General features: G+C 30.6%; 2 protein-coding genes and 1 long non-coding RNA gene across 3 annotated transcripts; 1 reads left to right on the top strand and 2 right to left on the bottom strand.

Annotated features, from left to right (window-relative positions):
* Window positions 1-3,316: 3,316 nt before the first annotated feature.
* On the bottom strand, window positions 3,317-7,092 carry LOC143202102 (perlucin). Its single transcript, XM_076413377.1, has 3 exons — window positions 6,777-7,092; window positions 3,700-3,937; window positions 3,317-3,644 (listed from the first exon to the last, which is right to left on the bottom strand). The coding sequence occupies exons 1-3, from the start codon at window positions 6,976-6,978 to the stop codon at window positions 3,596-3,598; spliced, it is 489 nt and encodes a 162-aa protein (XP_076269492.1). The 5' UTR covers window positions 6,979-7,092; the 3' UTR covers window positions 3,317-3,595.
* A 2,776-nt stretch (window positions 7,093-9,868) lies between these two features.
* Window positions 9,869-13,639, bottom strand: LOC143202095 (C-type lectin mosGCTL-7). Its single transcript, XM_076413373.1, has 3 exons — window positions 13,318-13,639; window positions 10,058-10,289; window positions 9,869-10,000 (listed from the first exon to the last, which is right to left on the bottom strand). Exons 1-3 carry the CDS (start codon window positions 13,535-13,537, stop codon window positions 9,940-9,942), a joined length of 513 nt encoding a protein of 170 aa, XP_076269488.1. The 5' UTR covers window positions 13,538-13,639; the 3' UTR covers window positions 9,869-9,939.
* LOC143202101 (uncharacterized) lies at window positions 12,436-13,411 on the top strand. Its single transcript, XR_013007081.1, has 2 exons — window positions 12,436-12,530; window positions 13,298-13,411. It is a non-coding gene; the product is annotated as an uncharacterized LOC143202101 (long non-coding RNA).
* Window positions 13,640-13,655: the final 16 nt, after the last annotated feature.

The raw sequence follows: 13,655 nt of genomic DNA, 5'->3' as shown, positions 1-13,655 counted from the left end.
ACTTGCCCCAGTAGTAATTTCTTTAATAAGATTAAGCTTCTTTGTTCTTTTCAGCATTGTCGCGCCTAAGGTTAACCATACTGGAGTGTGATCTGATAAGAGTTCACAGAAACTCTTGATTTGTATTTAATTTGTTGATATGCCTTTCGAAATGTAAAAGTCCAGCAGGTCTGCCGTTTTATTACTGTCGGTGGGCCAGTAAGTGAGTTTACGCCCGGAATGATTGTTACAATTAGCAATATTTATTGCTGCGAGTAATCATCGTTTCGTTTTCCAGGTATCATTAATCGTGAACCCCAAGCTGTATGGACCTAATTTTAAAAATAAATCTCGGTATTGTTGTTGTATTATTTCGTATCTTAGTAGACAGTATATGATTCCTATGTTCATTTTATCGCCATTCTTTTCAATGCTAACTATCATAGTTTGTATTTCTTTTTTGTCTCGTCTTATTGGAAATGATGTATATCTTATTTCATTATTAAAGCTGTTCTGCCTCGGGCATGTTGACTGGGGTGTTCTATTCAGTATGTTTCATAACCCCGTATTTTATTGTAATTTTTTTATAATGAGTTTACTATATGATAGCTATATCTATATTATTTGTTCATAGAAATAGTTCTAGTCCGAAACTCGCTGATTTAGCCCATTTGCGTTCCATGTTATCATTCTTAAGAACGAATTACCCTTTTTTGTTTTTCAGAGTTTTGGGCTTTGTCGAGCTGTCTTAATCGCCGGATAGCTGTCATTTTATTTACTTAAACTTCTTTTAGTTTCTTCTTTTGGTATACTGCACACCCTTTATAACTAGCAGGGTGTCACAGAGTTGTAATGAAAAATGTATAGCTCTAAAGTTGTGTCATGGAGTATTACGTATATTTGGTTCAATGGTTTTAGATTATATATCGGTTACAGAAGAATTACTAACTATTACTTAACTATTATATAACTATTATTATCTAGGCTAAAGCAATAATCGGTAATAGAACATTTTCATTGTTCTGTATAAAGTTGATGGTGAATTTTATGGGTTATTATTATATTACAGACACGTACATATACGATCATGTTATTGATATTGCATTTAAAATGGTAAATTCAATAATATATAAAAGTTCATTACGTCATCAATCGCCTCGCTCTTTGATATCAGATTACAATGATAAATTCGGTGAACTGTTAATACATATAGTCTCCTCAAAACAGAAGTGACGCACGTCATTAATAATGCCTGTCGAAACTTGTACATTCGTTTTACAGTCACACAATATTTTCCTTCTCATTTTATTCTATTTGAAAAGAGATAGAATGCCGTTAGGGAAGTTCGAACATGTAACAAAAAATTAAAATAAGTTAGAATACTATCAAGAATAAGATTTAGATTATAAGTTGTACAGTAGATCACTGACTGAAGTTATCTACTACATGTCAGGATAGTTATATTATGTAACTGAAATCATATAATAATACTTATTGCCCACGGGCAGATCGCTGACGTTCTTGGAGATTAATGAAAAAATGTAACAGAAACAGTTGTCCGTTTGTCAAACGTCTGCAAAATTCTTCAAAATATTATAATTACGGGTTATAAACCGGCAAACGTTCTAACGCTTTGTTTTAATAAATAAATAATCTCCGCGGTTTTTATTGAAAATATTTTTTGCGCGTTGTAGCTACACTGAATATTAGTAGGGGCAAGGTCACTAAAATATCTCAAAAAATAAAAAAACAACATAACCTTAAATGCACCAAAAACAAACCGTGTTTATGAGAAAAAGGTGATGAATCAAGCTCAATCTTGGTTATCCAGAGATTAAATATACGAAATGTATAAAACAGTAAGTAGTTTTTCAATCGAAACATAATTTAATACAATTATTTCAGAGAAAATTATTAGTCTGGGAAGCATCCACAAAGATTCAAAAGATATACAGCTATTTGAGAGATGTAGAACATCTGTTCATATATCATTGGATAATATATGATTTAAGTGGTGTAAAGATAACCCATGAAGGGGTTTAATGGAACTTTCAAAGATTTCTCTTAAAAGAATACAATTTTTAAAAACATATAATAAAATCAAAGAGGAATTATATCAATTTTCATATTTAAAAGAGACATAAATATTTCAGAATGATATATTGGGTTGCTCAGAGCAAGATGAACATAAATATAGTGTAAAGACAACAAAGGTTTATGGAAAAACGTTGAAAAACGTTCGTAACTATCTATTAGGTTTTGTCAGTGATAACATAATGCATCAGTGCATTATGCAAAGTCTGGATTTATGGAAAGAGGCATTGTCGAAAATAATGCCTTCGATTTTTATAAACTCGACCAGACACATTGAAGAAGAAATTTACAAAAATGGTAGAATTTTGAGCAAGTTTTTAATATATTGGAAATAAACAGCTTGGTTATTAATTTGACTATGGTTTTTGAAAGTGACTGTGATTGAATAAAACTTTATGAATGTTGATTTTTTATTCAATGATGACGATTGCCAAGACAGGGTGATGAAAGAGAAAACCACTGAAGGCCAGTATACAATTAATATACTTTAGATGCAGTGAATTGTATTATGGTGTGAAAGCATTATTCTTCAGAATATACATGAACGTTTGGTTAACATGTATAAGTAGAGAAAAAACACTAACTGTTTTGCAGATATGGCAAATGCATTAAGGAGAATGCAGTTATTCAATGTAGTTTTATCAAGAAAGATGTATACAGATAGTAACAGGACAAACTAAAGAGATACATAGTAATATCATAATGACTTTACAAGGATACATTGCATCGAAAGAAACAAGAACTAAGCATAAAACATAAATATGCTTTCTAATGAAAGTAAAATACATTACTCAGATATACAATTGTTAATTAAGTGCATAAGGCCTTCGGGGGATACCACTATATAGAAAAACGCGTCTAGAACCCTACCGATACTCGTGTGGAAAAAAGCTTAATGTAAATATAATAAAACAACTCTAACTTATAAATTATTGTGGCTGTAAATTTAATCGTAGTTTCTTCGATAATAAATGTATTTGATTTACTATAATGTTAAAATAAATTAGATTTAATGGCATATTTGTTCAATTATTTTATTTATATTAAAATTTTGTTACATGTCAGAGCCTAAATGTACTAAAACTCAGAATAGCTGCGGCAACATTGCGACGTTTCCCGTGTCACTTCTATTTAGAATTGACTATATATAATATGGCGTTAACTATATATTTTCAAAACTACCTGAGTGAGGAACTGGTTGGTCTGTTTCTCAACAAGTCGCCTGTTTTGTAAAATAAAACAATTTTTCCAAGTAAATTAACAATTTTTATTTCCTAGACCCTTTCACATATTATAATTGATATATAAAAATTTTGAAAAATCCCAAAATTTTACAGAATAAGTAGCCCTCAATATATATAAATTTACAGGTGTCTGTAATATATATTAAATAAAAAAATTCTGAAACAATATGTATTTAGAATGCCTTCATAAGCAATCAATCACACATCTTTCATATAATATACAAGTAGTGTCTAACCATAGTACTAATTACCATAAAACACATTTACCCATGATCCTATCACGGTAGATCAAACCCAACCATATTCTCATCACAAGACTTAGCGTTTCTAAAATAAATAAATAATAAAGTTTTGACATAACACCTTTATTTATGTTACTTGCTTCTTTAGTTTATGTTGACAAATAAATCGAAGTTTGGTATCACAAGGATAATCATTCCACATGAATACGCCAATGCTGTGCTGGAATATTTCTAAACAATTCTCCCTATTGCCAGCATTATCAGGTTGTCCCGCCGAGAAAGCTGAGTAAAACAGAGGTAGGTTCGAGTTCAACCAGTAATATGTTGTTTTATCCACCAGGTTGGTTGCGAACATCCAATATCCATTAGCTACACCAACTGTGAACAGAAATATAAATAAACGTGGTTATAAACAACACCATAGGTTAATTAAACAATTTCTGGTTTAACTGTTAGGCCTATAAATTAATTTTAAAGGATTTAAAACAAATGGTGGTGAATCGCATAGGCTACAGTTTGTAAAAAACTTAATTTTGACACGCTTCGCTTTTCAATTCGTCTCTGTCAATTCGTCGTCTGTGAATGTGAACAAAAAAAAATGTTTTCGGCGCATTGGAAATGTCTGAATTTATTCCGAGTAAATCGCATTTGTGAGAAGTTTAGCTTTTTCACCTTAATTGGAAGAAAAAGGTACCTGAAAATTCTCGAATGATATGTGAAGCTTAGACAACCATGTTCCATTATTTCCATATGTGAATACTGGTTCAGAACCTTTAAATTGATGATTTTGATACCAGTATTACTAGATAATGATCCATTTAAAACGCAAGAATATGCAGAATTGTTGAGAGTAACACAAAAAATAATTTCCAAACGCTTAAAGAACTTGGGAATGATACAAAAGCTTCTATATTTTGTGCTGAATGAATTGAAGCCAAGAGACATTGAAAGGCGTTTGGTCATGTGAAAGGTTTTTGTATCGTATTATGAAGTGATGAAAAATGAATCTATTACGATCATCCAAAGCAAACAATATCAGGTGGGTCACCTGGTGATGCATCAACAATGGCAAATCCGATATCTATGATCCCCACTTAATTATCTGTATTTGGTGGGATCAACTTGGTGCGGTATACTATTAGTTGTTAAAACCTAATGAAACTATCAACGGGGATTGCTATAGTTCACAATTGATGCGTTTGGGCCGAACACCGGGCGAAAAGCGGCCGACATGTGAGCAAAGACACAGCAATGTTATTCTACAGCATGACAACGCCCGCCTACATGTTGTAAAACTGGTAAAAACATATAAACGTAAAATGGGAAATGCTACTCCAGCCGCCATATTTTTCAGACCTTGCTCCTTCTGATTACTATTTCTTCCGATATATGAGTCGTGACCTCTCTGAGGAGCAGTTCACTTCTTATAAAGATACTAAAAAGAGGTTGATTCGTGTATAGCCTCAAAAGATATATCATTCTTTCGGGATGGAATCCGTAAATAACCTGAAAGATGGGAAATAGTAGCAGATTTCGATGGCCAATATTTTAAGTAAAATATATTGTAACGATTTTTCAAAATAAATCTTTAAATTAAAAAAAAATTAAACTTATAGGCACAATATAACAACAAAAGCATAAATTAAATAAAGCGTAAATTATTTCTTTTTTAATAATTTATTTGTTCACGCCATTAATTGTTTCCATTTCGAACAAAGAAGTACAACATTATCAATTGTCTTCATTTTTTAGTCTTAGTTAAAATACCAGAAAACCCCTTTTTTGTCACCGAATGACTAATGAAAATGTTGAAATTAATGAATTGTTTATATGATGGCCAAGATTGTCAAATCACAACTTCGAGAAGCTCTTTCCTAATTGTTAGATGTTTCATAAAACAGAACGTCAAAATCAATAATTCCGGCTTGGTTGGCGCAGTGGCAAAGACGTCAGGATGGTCCAACTACTAACTAGGTAAGACTGGATGTCTTCTGGGATGATTTCTAAGTTGATCACTCGCCAGTCGGTAGGCTTAATACCGAGTTCCAGTCCAGATAAACCCTCGTTGGTAAAAAGGAGACTTTAAAATATAAAAAATAAATAATGCTAAATATTCTCAAACTTTAGGAGTTCTTTTTCCTTGTTTGAATTTGCATAGAATGCAGTGCTGACCGTGTGGCTTATCAGTTATAGTTACAACAATATTTTATTTGTATATTGTCAAAATGTGTTTCTTCATTGTTTAACCTACATAAATTAAGATAAATGACTAATGTGTTGCTTATTTATTGAGTTCAAAAAAGGTCCTTATGGAGAAAAAAATTGGAAAAATCAGATGAAAAGACGTAAAAATCATATTTATTTTACCCATTCAAATTATTTTAAATGCGTTTAATTAGAAATAAGTACAAATATTTTTTGAAAGTAGTAAACTGAGGCCTGGGAAAACTGGAAATTATAACATCTGTTCCACTGTAGAAGTTTTATGTGGTAACATTATATTGTTTACATTATATTGGCTATTATTATTATGTTCTCTTATATAATTTATGCATAATCACATTGTATATTACCATTTTTATACATATCAAAATAATAGTTGTTAAAATTTCATATTTGTTGGTCCGGTTGTTCCGAAGGACAATACTAGGTTCCAACTTTATAGAGGAGAATTTGCTCTATTGATACCAAAAATCTCTATGCATAATTCTTGCCACGTTAATTACATTTTAATGTTACTTCAAAAATAAATATTTTAAAACCAAATGCGCTTAATTTGCGCAAGAAAGAGAGAATATACCTAAATTTTTTATTCTATTGTGCCCTACGACAACAATTGAAATAAAAAACCTGTTGTTCTCAGAACCTACATGGACTTGCACACGATCCATTGAAAAGCACAAAGTACTACAAAAATATAAAAGGAAGTATATAAAGGAATAAGTTAAGAATGCATGACTTAGTCATCATTTCAGTCATCATTTTCTTATGTTATAGATTTTATAATATTATAGCGAGTAACGTAAAATTACTCGTTGAAAATCGAAGAAATATAAAAATATATTACTTTTTAATATTTTATTTTGAAAGTCCTTACATATAATACTGCACTTTTAAAGTTGGTTAAACCTTTAGCAGTTATAAAAATATATATACTTAATATTTTGAAAAAGAGTACTGGGCTTAAAAATGATAATAATTTGATTAATACACTTACCCTCTTTGTGAAGTTGTAAAACTTCCTCCAGTTCTTTCTGGTCACTCTCTGATAATATTTCAGCTGGGTCTAATCCATATTGGCGACAGCGTAAATAGCCTTCATGAAATGTTACTTTTTGATTAGATATCACATACTTATTGGCTGATACAGTTGATATAAATACAAGAAAGGTGCCAAACAATATCAAATAGAGCTTCATCTTAATTATCTCTATTAATTCCAGTAAATTAAACCAATACTGGTGATATATACAATAAAGATAATAAGGTATTTATCACAATATATGGGTTAGTTTAAACTTCAATACTGATAACAACAACTGGCAGCACTTCCTTTATATAATGAACCTTATCAAAAGCCTTGTTTTCATTATAATTTCAGGAAATGACCGGGATTTGTAAAGTACAATATTTTAATACATTATTAAACATTGGAATTAATTAAAAGCGTTTTCTTAATAAAAAAATAGCTTATAAAAAATAATTAATTCCCCATCAAAATAAAATAAGGGGGTATTCTAGTCGAGAAATTTGAAACAATCGATTTCTTTCATATCTTCAAATTTTAACCTTTTAAGAATATGCCCTTGGAAGGATTTTTCAAAATATAAATTATTTTTGGTGATATAACCATTTTGAAATTATTTTTAACAGAGTTGAAATGATATCTCAAGTTCTACTGTTAATTTCCTTGAAATTTGGCGCGAACCGAACAATCTTCTCTCGAACAAAGTAAAGTGAATTTTTACTATTTTTTAAAACTATTTGGGAATATTGAAAAATGGTAAAAAATTATCGTAATACTTCATCAGCCTATAATGTTTTCCCTTTTTCTTTAAATACCAATATCTAGTAAAAAGTAGATTGTAAAAATAATGCCTGTTTTTTAATTTCACTGGAAAAAAAACATTTAATAATCAAACCCAGCTCAGAATATCCTTAAATGCAATCAACGATTCGTTGGTGCAATTCTCTATAGGAAGAAAACTCCGGTCACAACAACATCTGTACAACATGAAAGAAGTATTTACTATTTGTCTAAGAAGTACATCCAAAGTTGGACAAATTAAATATTCTTCAAGGAAATTCAGATTTCAATCAGCCGGTTTAGTTGACGCAGCAGTAAAGAGACAGGCATCCTACTGTCGCATGTTCGAATCCTGCTAGGGCATGGTCGTAAATGTATGTTTTGTGATTTTGTAACATTTGTGATTATCCTTAGAAAAAATGTAAAATGTGACAAAGAAAATGATCCAAGTAACGCCAGTAACCAGGCTAGGTAAGACCGGATAACTTTTCAGATTACCTCAAAGTTGGTAACTCGCCACTTGGTAGGCTTAATGATGAGGACTGTGGTTTGAAGCCCACGTTAAACAGTAGATCTAGCCCAGATAAACTCTAGTTGATAAGAATGAGAGTCTAAAATATAAAATAAGGATTTGAATCATCCTTCGACTTCTTTATAGTACTTTTTTCTACAATACTGAACAGTTAGGATATATTTTATTTGTCAAAGCAATTGCTATTTTTATTAAATAATATATACCGTCATCATTAACATTATTACGTATCATTAGTGGAACAACTATCATTTGTTGAATTAGAACTTATAATATAACCAGGTTGATATTATATACATGAAACAGAAGTTATATCATATTATGGGAATACGTCTAGTGTTCATATCACAAATAATATTATATTATACTTTAACATTAACTGGTATAAATAAAAAATATTTACTATTAAATTAGTAACTAATATATTAACTTTAAGTGAAAAAATTAAAGTATTGATAGTATTTTCGCCTTTACTGACCTTTTCATCTGCGCTGTTTCTGAAATGCAATCTCCTCCACAAACTCCACTAAACTATTTTAAAGGAAACTTTGACTAACTTCAGAATAAATAAGCAGTCCAACGTCAATCTGTTCTTCTTAGGGGCTCAGATTCGCGATCCTGGAATAATCCTAATGACTGCACTAGTTTTAATTTGTGTAGCGATGAGAAAACACTTTTACTTTGCTTGAACAATTTGGTCTCAAAAATGAGAATTGGAGATATGTTACAAGATCTTACTACTAAAATTATCAATTTACCAAATTGATCAGTTAATCCAAACTAAACTTTCTAGGATCAGGATCTGGGAATTAAATTAATTTAGGGGGTGGGGGGTTGCTCACAATCCTAATAATTTAAGTTCCCTAGAGTATATGGGTAAGAATTTGATAAGCAACATTTAGACATTTTATGACTATTGCGTATATTCTTATATTTTTACTTTTCTAATATTCTGAAATTTTTCATTATTCCCTACAACTTTTTCCCATTTTTTTTTTGTAAAAAGGCGTTACCGTGTCAAAAGAACGATATCGGTTTCGCAACGATACGATCATCTATCGATATTAGCACTTTTCCAAATAATTAAAAAAAACTAATCATAAAGCACTACAAAAAGTAATACAAAGACAATAAAAAAGATACAACAACTAGAAAAAGAAACAAGAAGAGAAAACCTAATAGCATTTGAATCAGAAGAAACAAAGTGCAACCAAACACCAAAATTTCTTGAGAATTGGAGCTAAATTTTCGTACAATAAGTCTTGCAATTCATTATCATCGAACCTTTCTGGCCAATTAGGACCCCCTATGTAATTGCATCCCAATATTATCACTTTTAAGTCATTGAAACCAAAAGTATCGCTGTGTATATGGTGGGATTAGCAAGTTGTAGTCTATCATAGGCTATTAAAAATGAACGAAATTGTTATTAGATATGTTTACCGACGTCATTTGAAGACCAGCAATACTGAGTAAGGCTAAGTTATCTTCTTGCATGACAACTCCCAGCCACACTTTGATAGAATATTGAAAAAGATATTGTTGCAGCTCGGATAGGAAATGCTTCAACACTCATCATAATCACCATACCTATTGCCTTCTGATTATATATTGTTCAGAAGGATGAAAAAAATTTAGAAATAGATCAGAACATAGAAAATAATGAAAACCATCTTAATATTTCATAATGCATGCCTTTTTTTAGTGAGAAAATGATCAGAATACATGCAAGGATATTAAAACGCATTGATATTGAATTATATACTTTAATTACCTATTAAACATTTAAAGGTTTACAGTTTACTTATAATAAATGATTAACTAACAATTACTGAAGGTATTACTTGTTATGAGAACATTCTCACCACAGGAACTTGCAACTCTGTAAATTTAAAGAATTGTATAAAAATAAGAAGAAATTTAAAACATTTTTTCTTACTTTTGCTTGCGTTGGCATACAAACCGTAACTTCAAATCGCAAGGACAATCGTTCCAGCTGAAAATGCCGGAACTCTTTTGGAATACCTCTAAACAATTTTCTGTTGCTACATTGTTAGGTTCGCCATCCGAAAATAATGAGTAAAATAGAGGCAAATTTGAATGTAGCCAGTAGTAGTTCGCCTTATCTCCTAAATCTGTTGCAAATATCCAGAAGCCCTCATATGGTCCAGCTATAAATTAATTAATTAAAATAATAAAGTAAATAATAAATAAAATAAATAATAAACAAAATCTATGAAAATTGTTAACGTTTGTCAGATCTCAAGTTGTCAATAAAGAAACTGAATAATTTTAAAATATAATTTTAACATATAATATAGAAAAAAAACTCATACCTAGAAAATAGATCTTTATAAAGTATATAAAACAGAAACTTTTTTTAATTACACATTATTACTAATTGTTGCCGATTAACCTATACGTTGTTTTTTAAAAACCTTGACATCTAATAGAACTCAATAATCATAATGTTCATGTATTACTAAACATTATTGTTGTTTTTTTTTTCATTATATACACTTCATTTCACTACAACTATGAGCAATAAACCATATAATAAATGGGTTCATCTACGATATCTAGAATTGTTCTGAAATATTTATATTTTATTTATACGCGGAATATTATGACAACTGGAATCCATATATCTAATTAATCAGTACATTTTTATAGTTCAAATGCAGTGACTTTATTTTCTTTGTAGTATGCTTCTTCCAACGGAATATTGCACCAAGGTCGACCCCAAGGTACTAGACATTATTACTGTACAGGTTGATATGTGTTAATCATGTATGTTATTATTGTATGTGTAGCTTGATTAGAAGTATATTGAATATGCAGCGATTTGCTTCGTTTAACGGTTATTCTCCAAGTTTTAGTCCACTTACTTATTTACTCGACAACTTTAATACGCTATTCTGACAGTTGCTTCTTTGCTGTTGCCTGCAAAAGCAAATATAGCCATGGTAATATTTTCCATAAATATGTGAACAGCCACCAATAAACAGGTACACCCGCTTTAACTTATTTTATTGTAAAATAGACTTCCTCTTGTTCCAGTCTAAACATTCTGGTGGAGATGTAAAATTTTAAGAAATCAGTTCATTTCAGCTGCTTTGGATAGGAAATGCTGCAACACTCAGCATAATCACCAAACATATTGCCTTCTGATTATGTCTTGTTTTGAAGGAGGAAAAAGTGAAAAAAAATGAAGAATTAAAAAAAACATAATCTAAAAAACTCATACCAACAAAATAGATCTTTATAAAGTATACCAAACAGAAACTTTTTTTAATAATACATTATTACTAATTGTTACCGACTAACCTATAATTTGTTTTTTAAAAACATTGGCAAACATTTAGTAAAATCTATCATAATGTTTATGTATTACTAAACATTATTGTTTGTTTTTTTTAATTCACTTCATTTCACTACAACTATGAGTAATAATCCATATAATATATGGGTTCATCTACAATATCTAGAATAGTTCTGAAAGATTTATATTTTATTTATACTTTTCGCGGAATATTCTCACAACTGGAATCCATATATCTTCCAATTAACCAATACATTTTTATAGTTTAAATCCAGTGAATTTTATTTTCTTTGTAATATGCTTCTTCCAACGGAATATTGCACCAAGGTCGACCCCAAGGTACTAAACATTATTACTGTACAGGATAATATGTGTTAATCATGTATGTTATTGCTGTAGGTGTAGTTTGATTAGAAGTATATTCAATAAGCAACGATTTGCTTCGTTTAACGGTTATTCTCCAAGTCTTAGTGCACTTACTTATTTACTCCAAACACTCCTGAAACTTATTTATTTACTACAAATACCGCAGTATTATCAGCAAATATAGCCATGGTAATATTTTCGATAAATATGTGAACAATCGCCAATACGCAAATACACCTGCTTTAATTTCTTTTATTGTAAAATAAACTTCCTCTTGTTTCAATCTAAATATTCTGGTGGAGGTGTAAGAGTTTAAGAAATCAGTTCAGTTCGGCTGTTTTGATAACATTTATTTACGTTGTGGATAGCTCCCAAATGCCAAACCATTTCGATGCCTTGGGCTATATCTAGGAATATAGCTGAGCAGATTGTTTTGTCATCGTAGACTTTTTCAATGGTGTCTGTGTTTATATGCACCTAATTATTTGTTGAATGTTTGTTCATAAAGCCAAACTGATGGGAAGGTGTTAGTCTTTCAATAGCAGCTTTTGAGATACTTTATCTATTAGCGGTAGAAATAAAACAGACCTATAAAATTTCAATTTTATGGCCATGCCCAATTTCAACCATCTTCCAAACAAAGCAGAATCTGCCCGAAATTGATTAAAAACCAATAAGAAGAAAATCTACGTTCACAAAAATTAAGGAAGAACAGTTTCTCTAAGTAAATATATATTGTGTACTCAGTCTCATTAAATGGTTTTAGTATACTACAACTGTGAGTAATAATGCATATAATATATGGGTTCATCTACAATATCTAGAACAGTTCTGAAAGATTTATATTTTATTTATACTTTTCGAAGAATATTCTCACAACTGGAATACATATATCTTCCAATTACCCAATACATTTTTTATAGTTCAAATCCAGTGACCTTATTTTCTTTGTAATATGCTTCTTCCAACGGAATATTGCACCAAGGTACTAGACATTATCACTGTACAGGATAACCTTTTAACTCAACTTTGGCTTCTTTTATTGTAAAATAGACCTCTTGTTTTAGTCTAAACATTCTAGTGGAGGTATAAGAGTTTAAGAAATCAGTTCAGTTCGGCTGTTTTGTAAACATTTATTTACGTTGTGGACAACTCCCACATGTCAAACCATTTCGATGCCTTGGGCTATATCTGGGAATATACCTGAGCAGATTGCTTTGTCATCGTAGACTTTTTCAATGGCGTCTGTGTTTATATGCACCTAATTATTTGGGAAGGTGTTAGTCTTTCAATAGCAGCTTTTGAGATACTTTATCTATTAGCGGTAGAAATAAAACATACTTGTAAAATTTCAATTTTATGGCCATGCCCAATTTCAACCATCTTCCAAACAAAGCAGAATCCGCGCGAAATTGATTAAAAACCAATAAGAAGAAAATTTGTACTGTAAGTAGACGTTCACAAAAATTAAGGAAGAACAGTTTTTCTAAGTGAATATAATGTGTACTCACTCTCATTAAATGGCTTTAGTGCTTCTTCTAACTCCCTTTCATCAGCCTCTGACAACACTTCTGCTGGGTCCAAGCCATATTGACGACATCTTGTGTACGCTTCAAAAAACGTGATTTTCTGATTAGACACCACGTATTTAGTGGATATCGTGGATATCCTATCTTCATCAGCCAATAAATGGGGAATGAAGTGTGCAAGTAACAATAATTCAAATCTCATTTCAGATATATGTAATAATAGAAATTTGGTCGGAATAATATATTCTAATAAAGAAATATTTATACTAGAAAATTATATCAATAAAAGATAGTGTCTGCATACCACATAATATGAGCAA

Source organism: Rhynchophorus ferrugineus, unplaced genomic scaffold (genome assembly GCF_030347505.1).
Source record: "Rhynchophorus ferrugineus isolate W39M unplaced genomic scaffold, kcgeb_rfMv2 rfM9, whole genome shotgun sequence".
Lineage (NCBI taxonomy): Eukaryota > Metazoa > Arthropoda > Insecta > Coleoptera > Curculionidae > Rhynchophorus > Rhynchophorus ferrugineus.
This window is presented reverse-complemented; position numbering and strand designations above follow the sequence as displayed.

Coding starts and splice junctions, on each gene's coding strand:
- LOC143202102 (XM_076413377.1), bottom strand. CDS start 6,978: ATGAAGCTCTATTTGATATTGTTTGGCACCTTTCTTGTATTTATATCA. Junction 3,938..6,776: donor TTTACAACTTCACAAAGAGG/GTAAGTGTATTA, acceptor TTCTGTTCACAG/TTGGTGTAGCTAATGGATAT. Junction 3,645..3,699: donor TGTCAACATAAACTAAAGAA/GCAAGTAACATA, acceptor TATTTATTTTAG/AAACGCTAAGTCTTGTGATG.
- LOC143202095 (XM_076413373.1), bottom strand. CDS start 13,537: ATGAGATTTGAATTATTGTTACTTGCACACTTCATTCCCCATTTATTG. Junction 10,290..13,317: donor ACTAAAGCCATTTAATGAGA/GTGAGTACACAT, acceptor ATTAATTTATAG/CTGGACCATATGAGGGCTTC. Junction 10,001..10,057: donor GTATGCCAACGCAAGCAAAA/GTAAGAAAAAAT, acceptor TTAAATTTACAG/AGTTGCAAGTTCCTGTGGTG.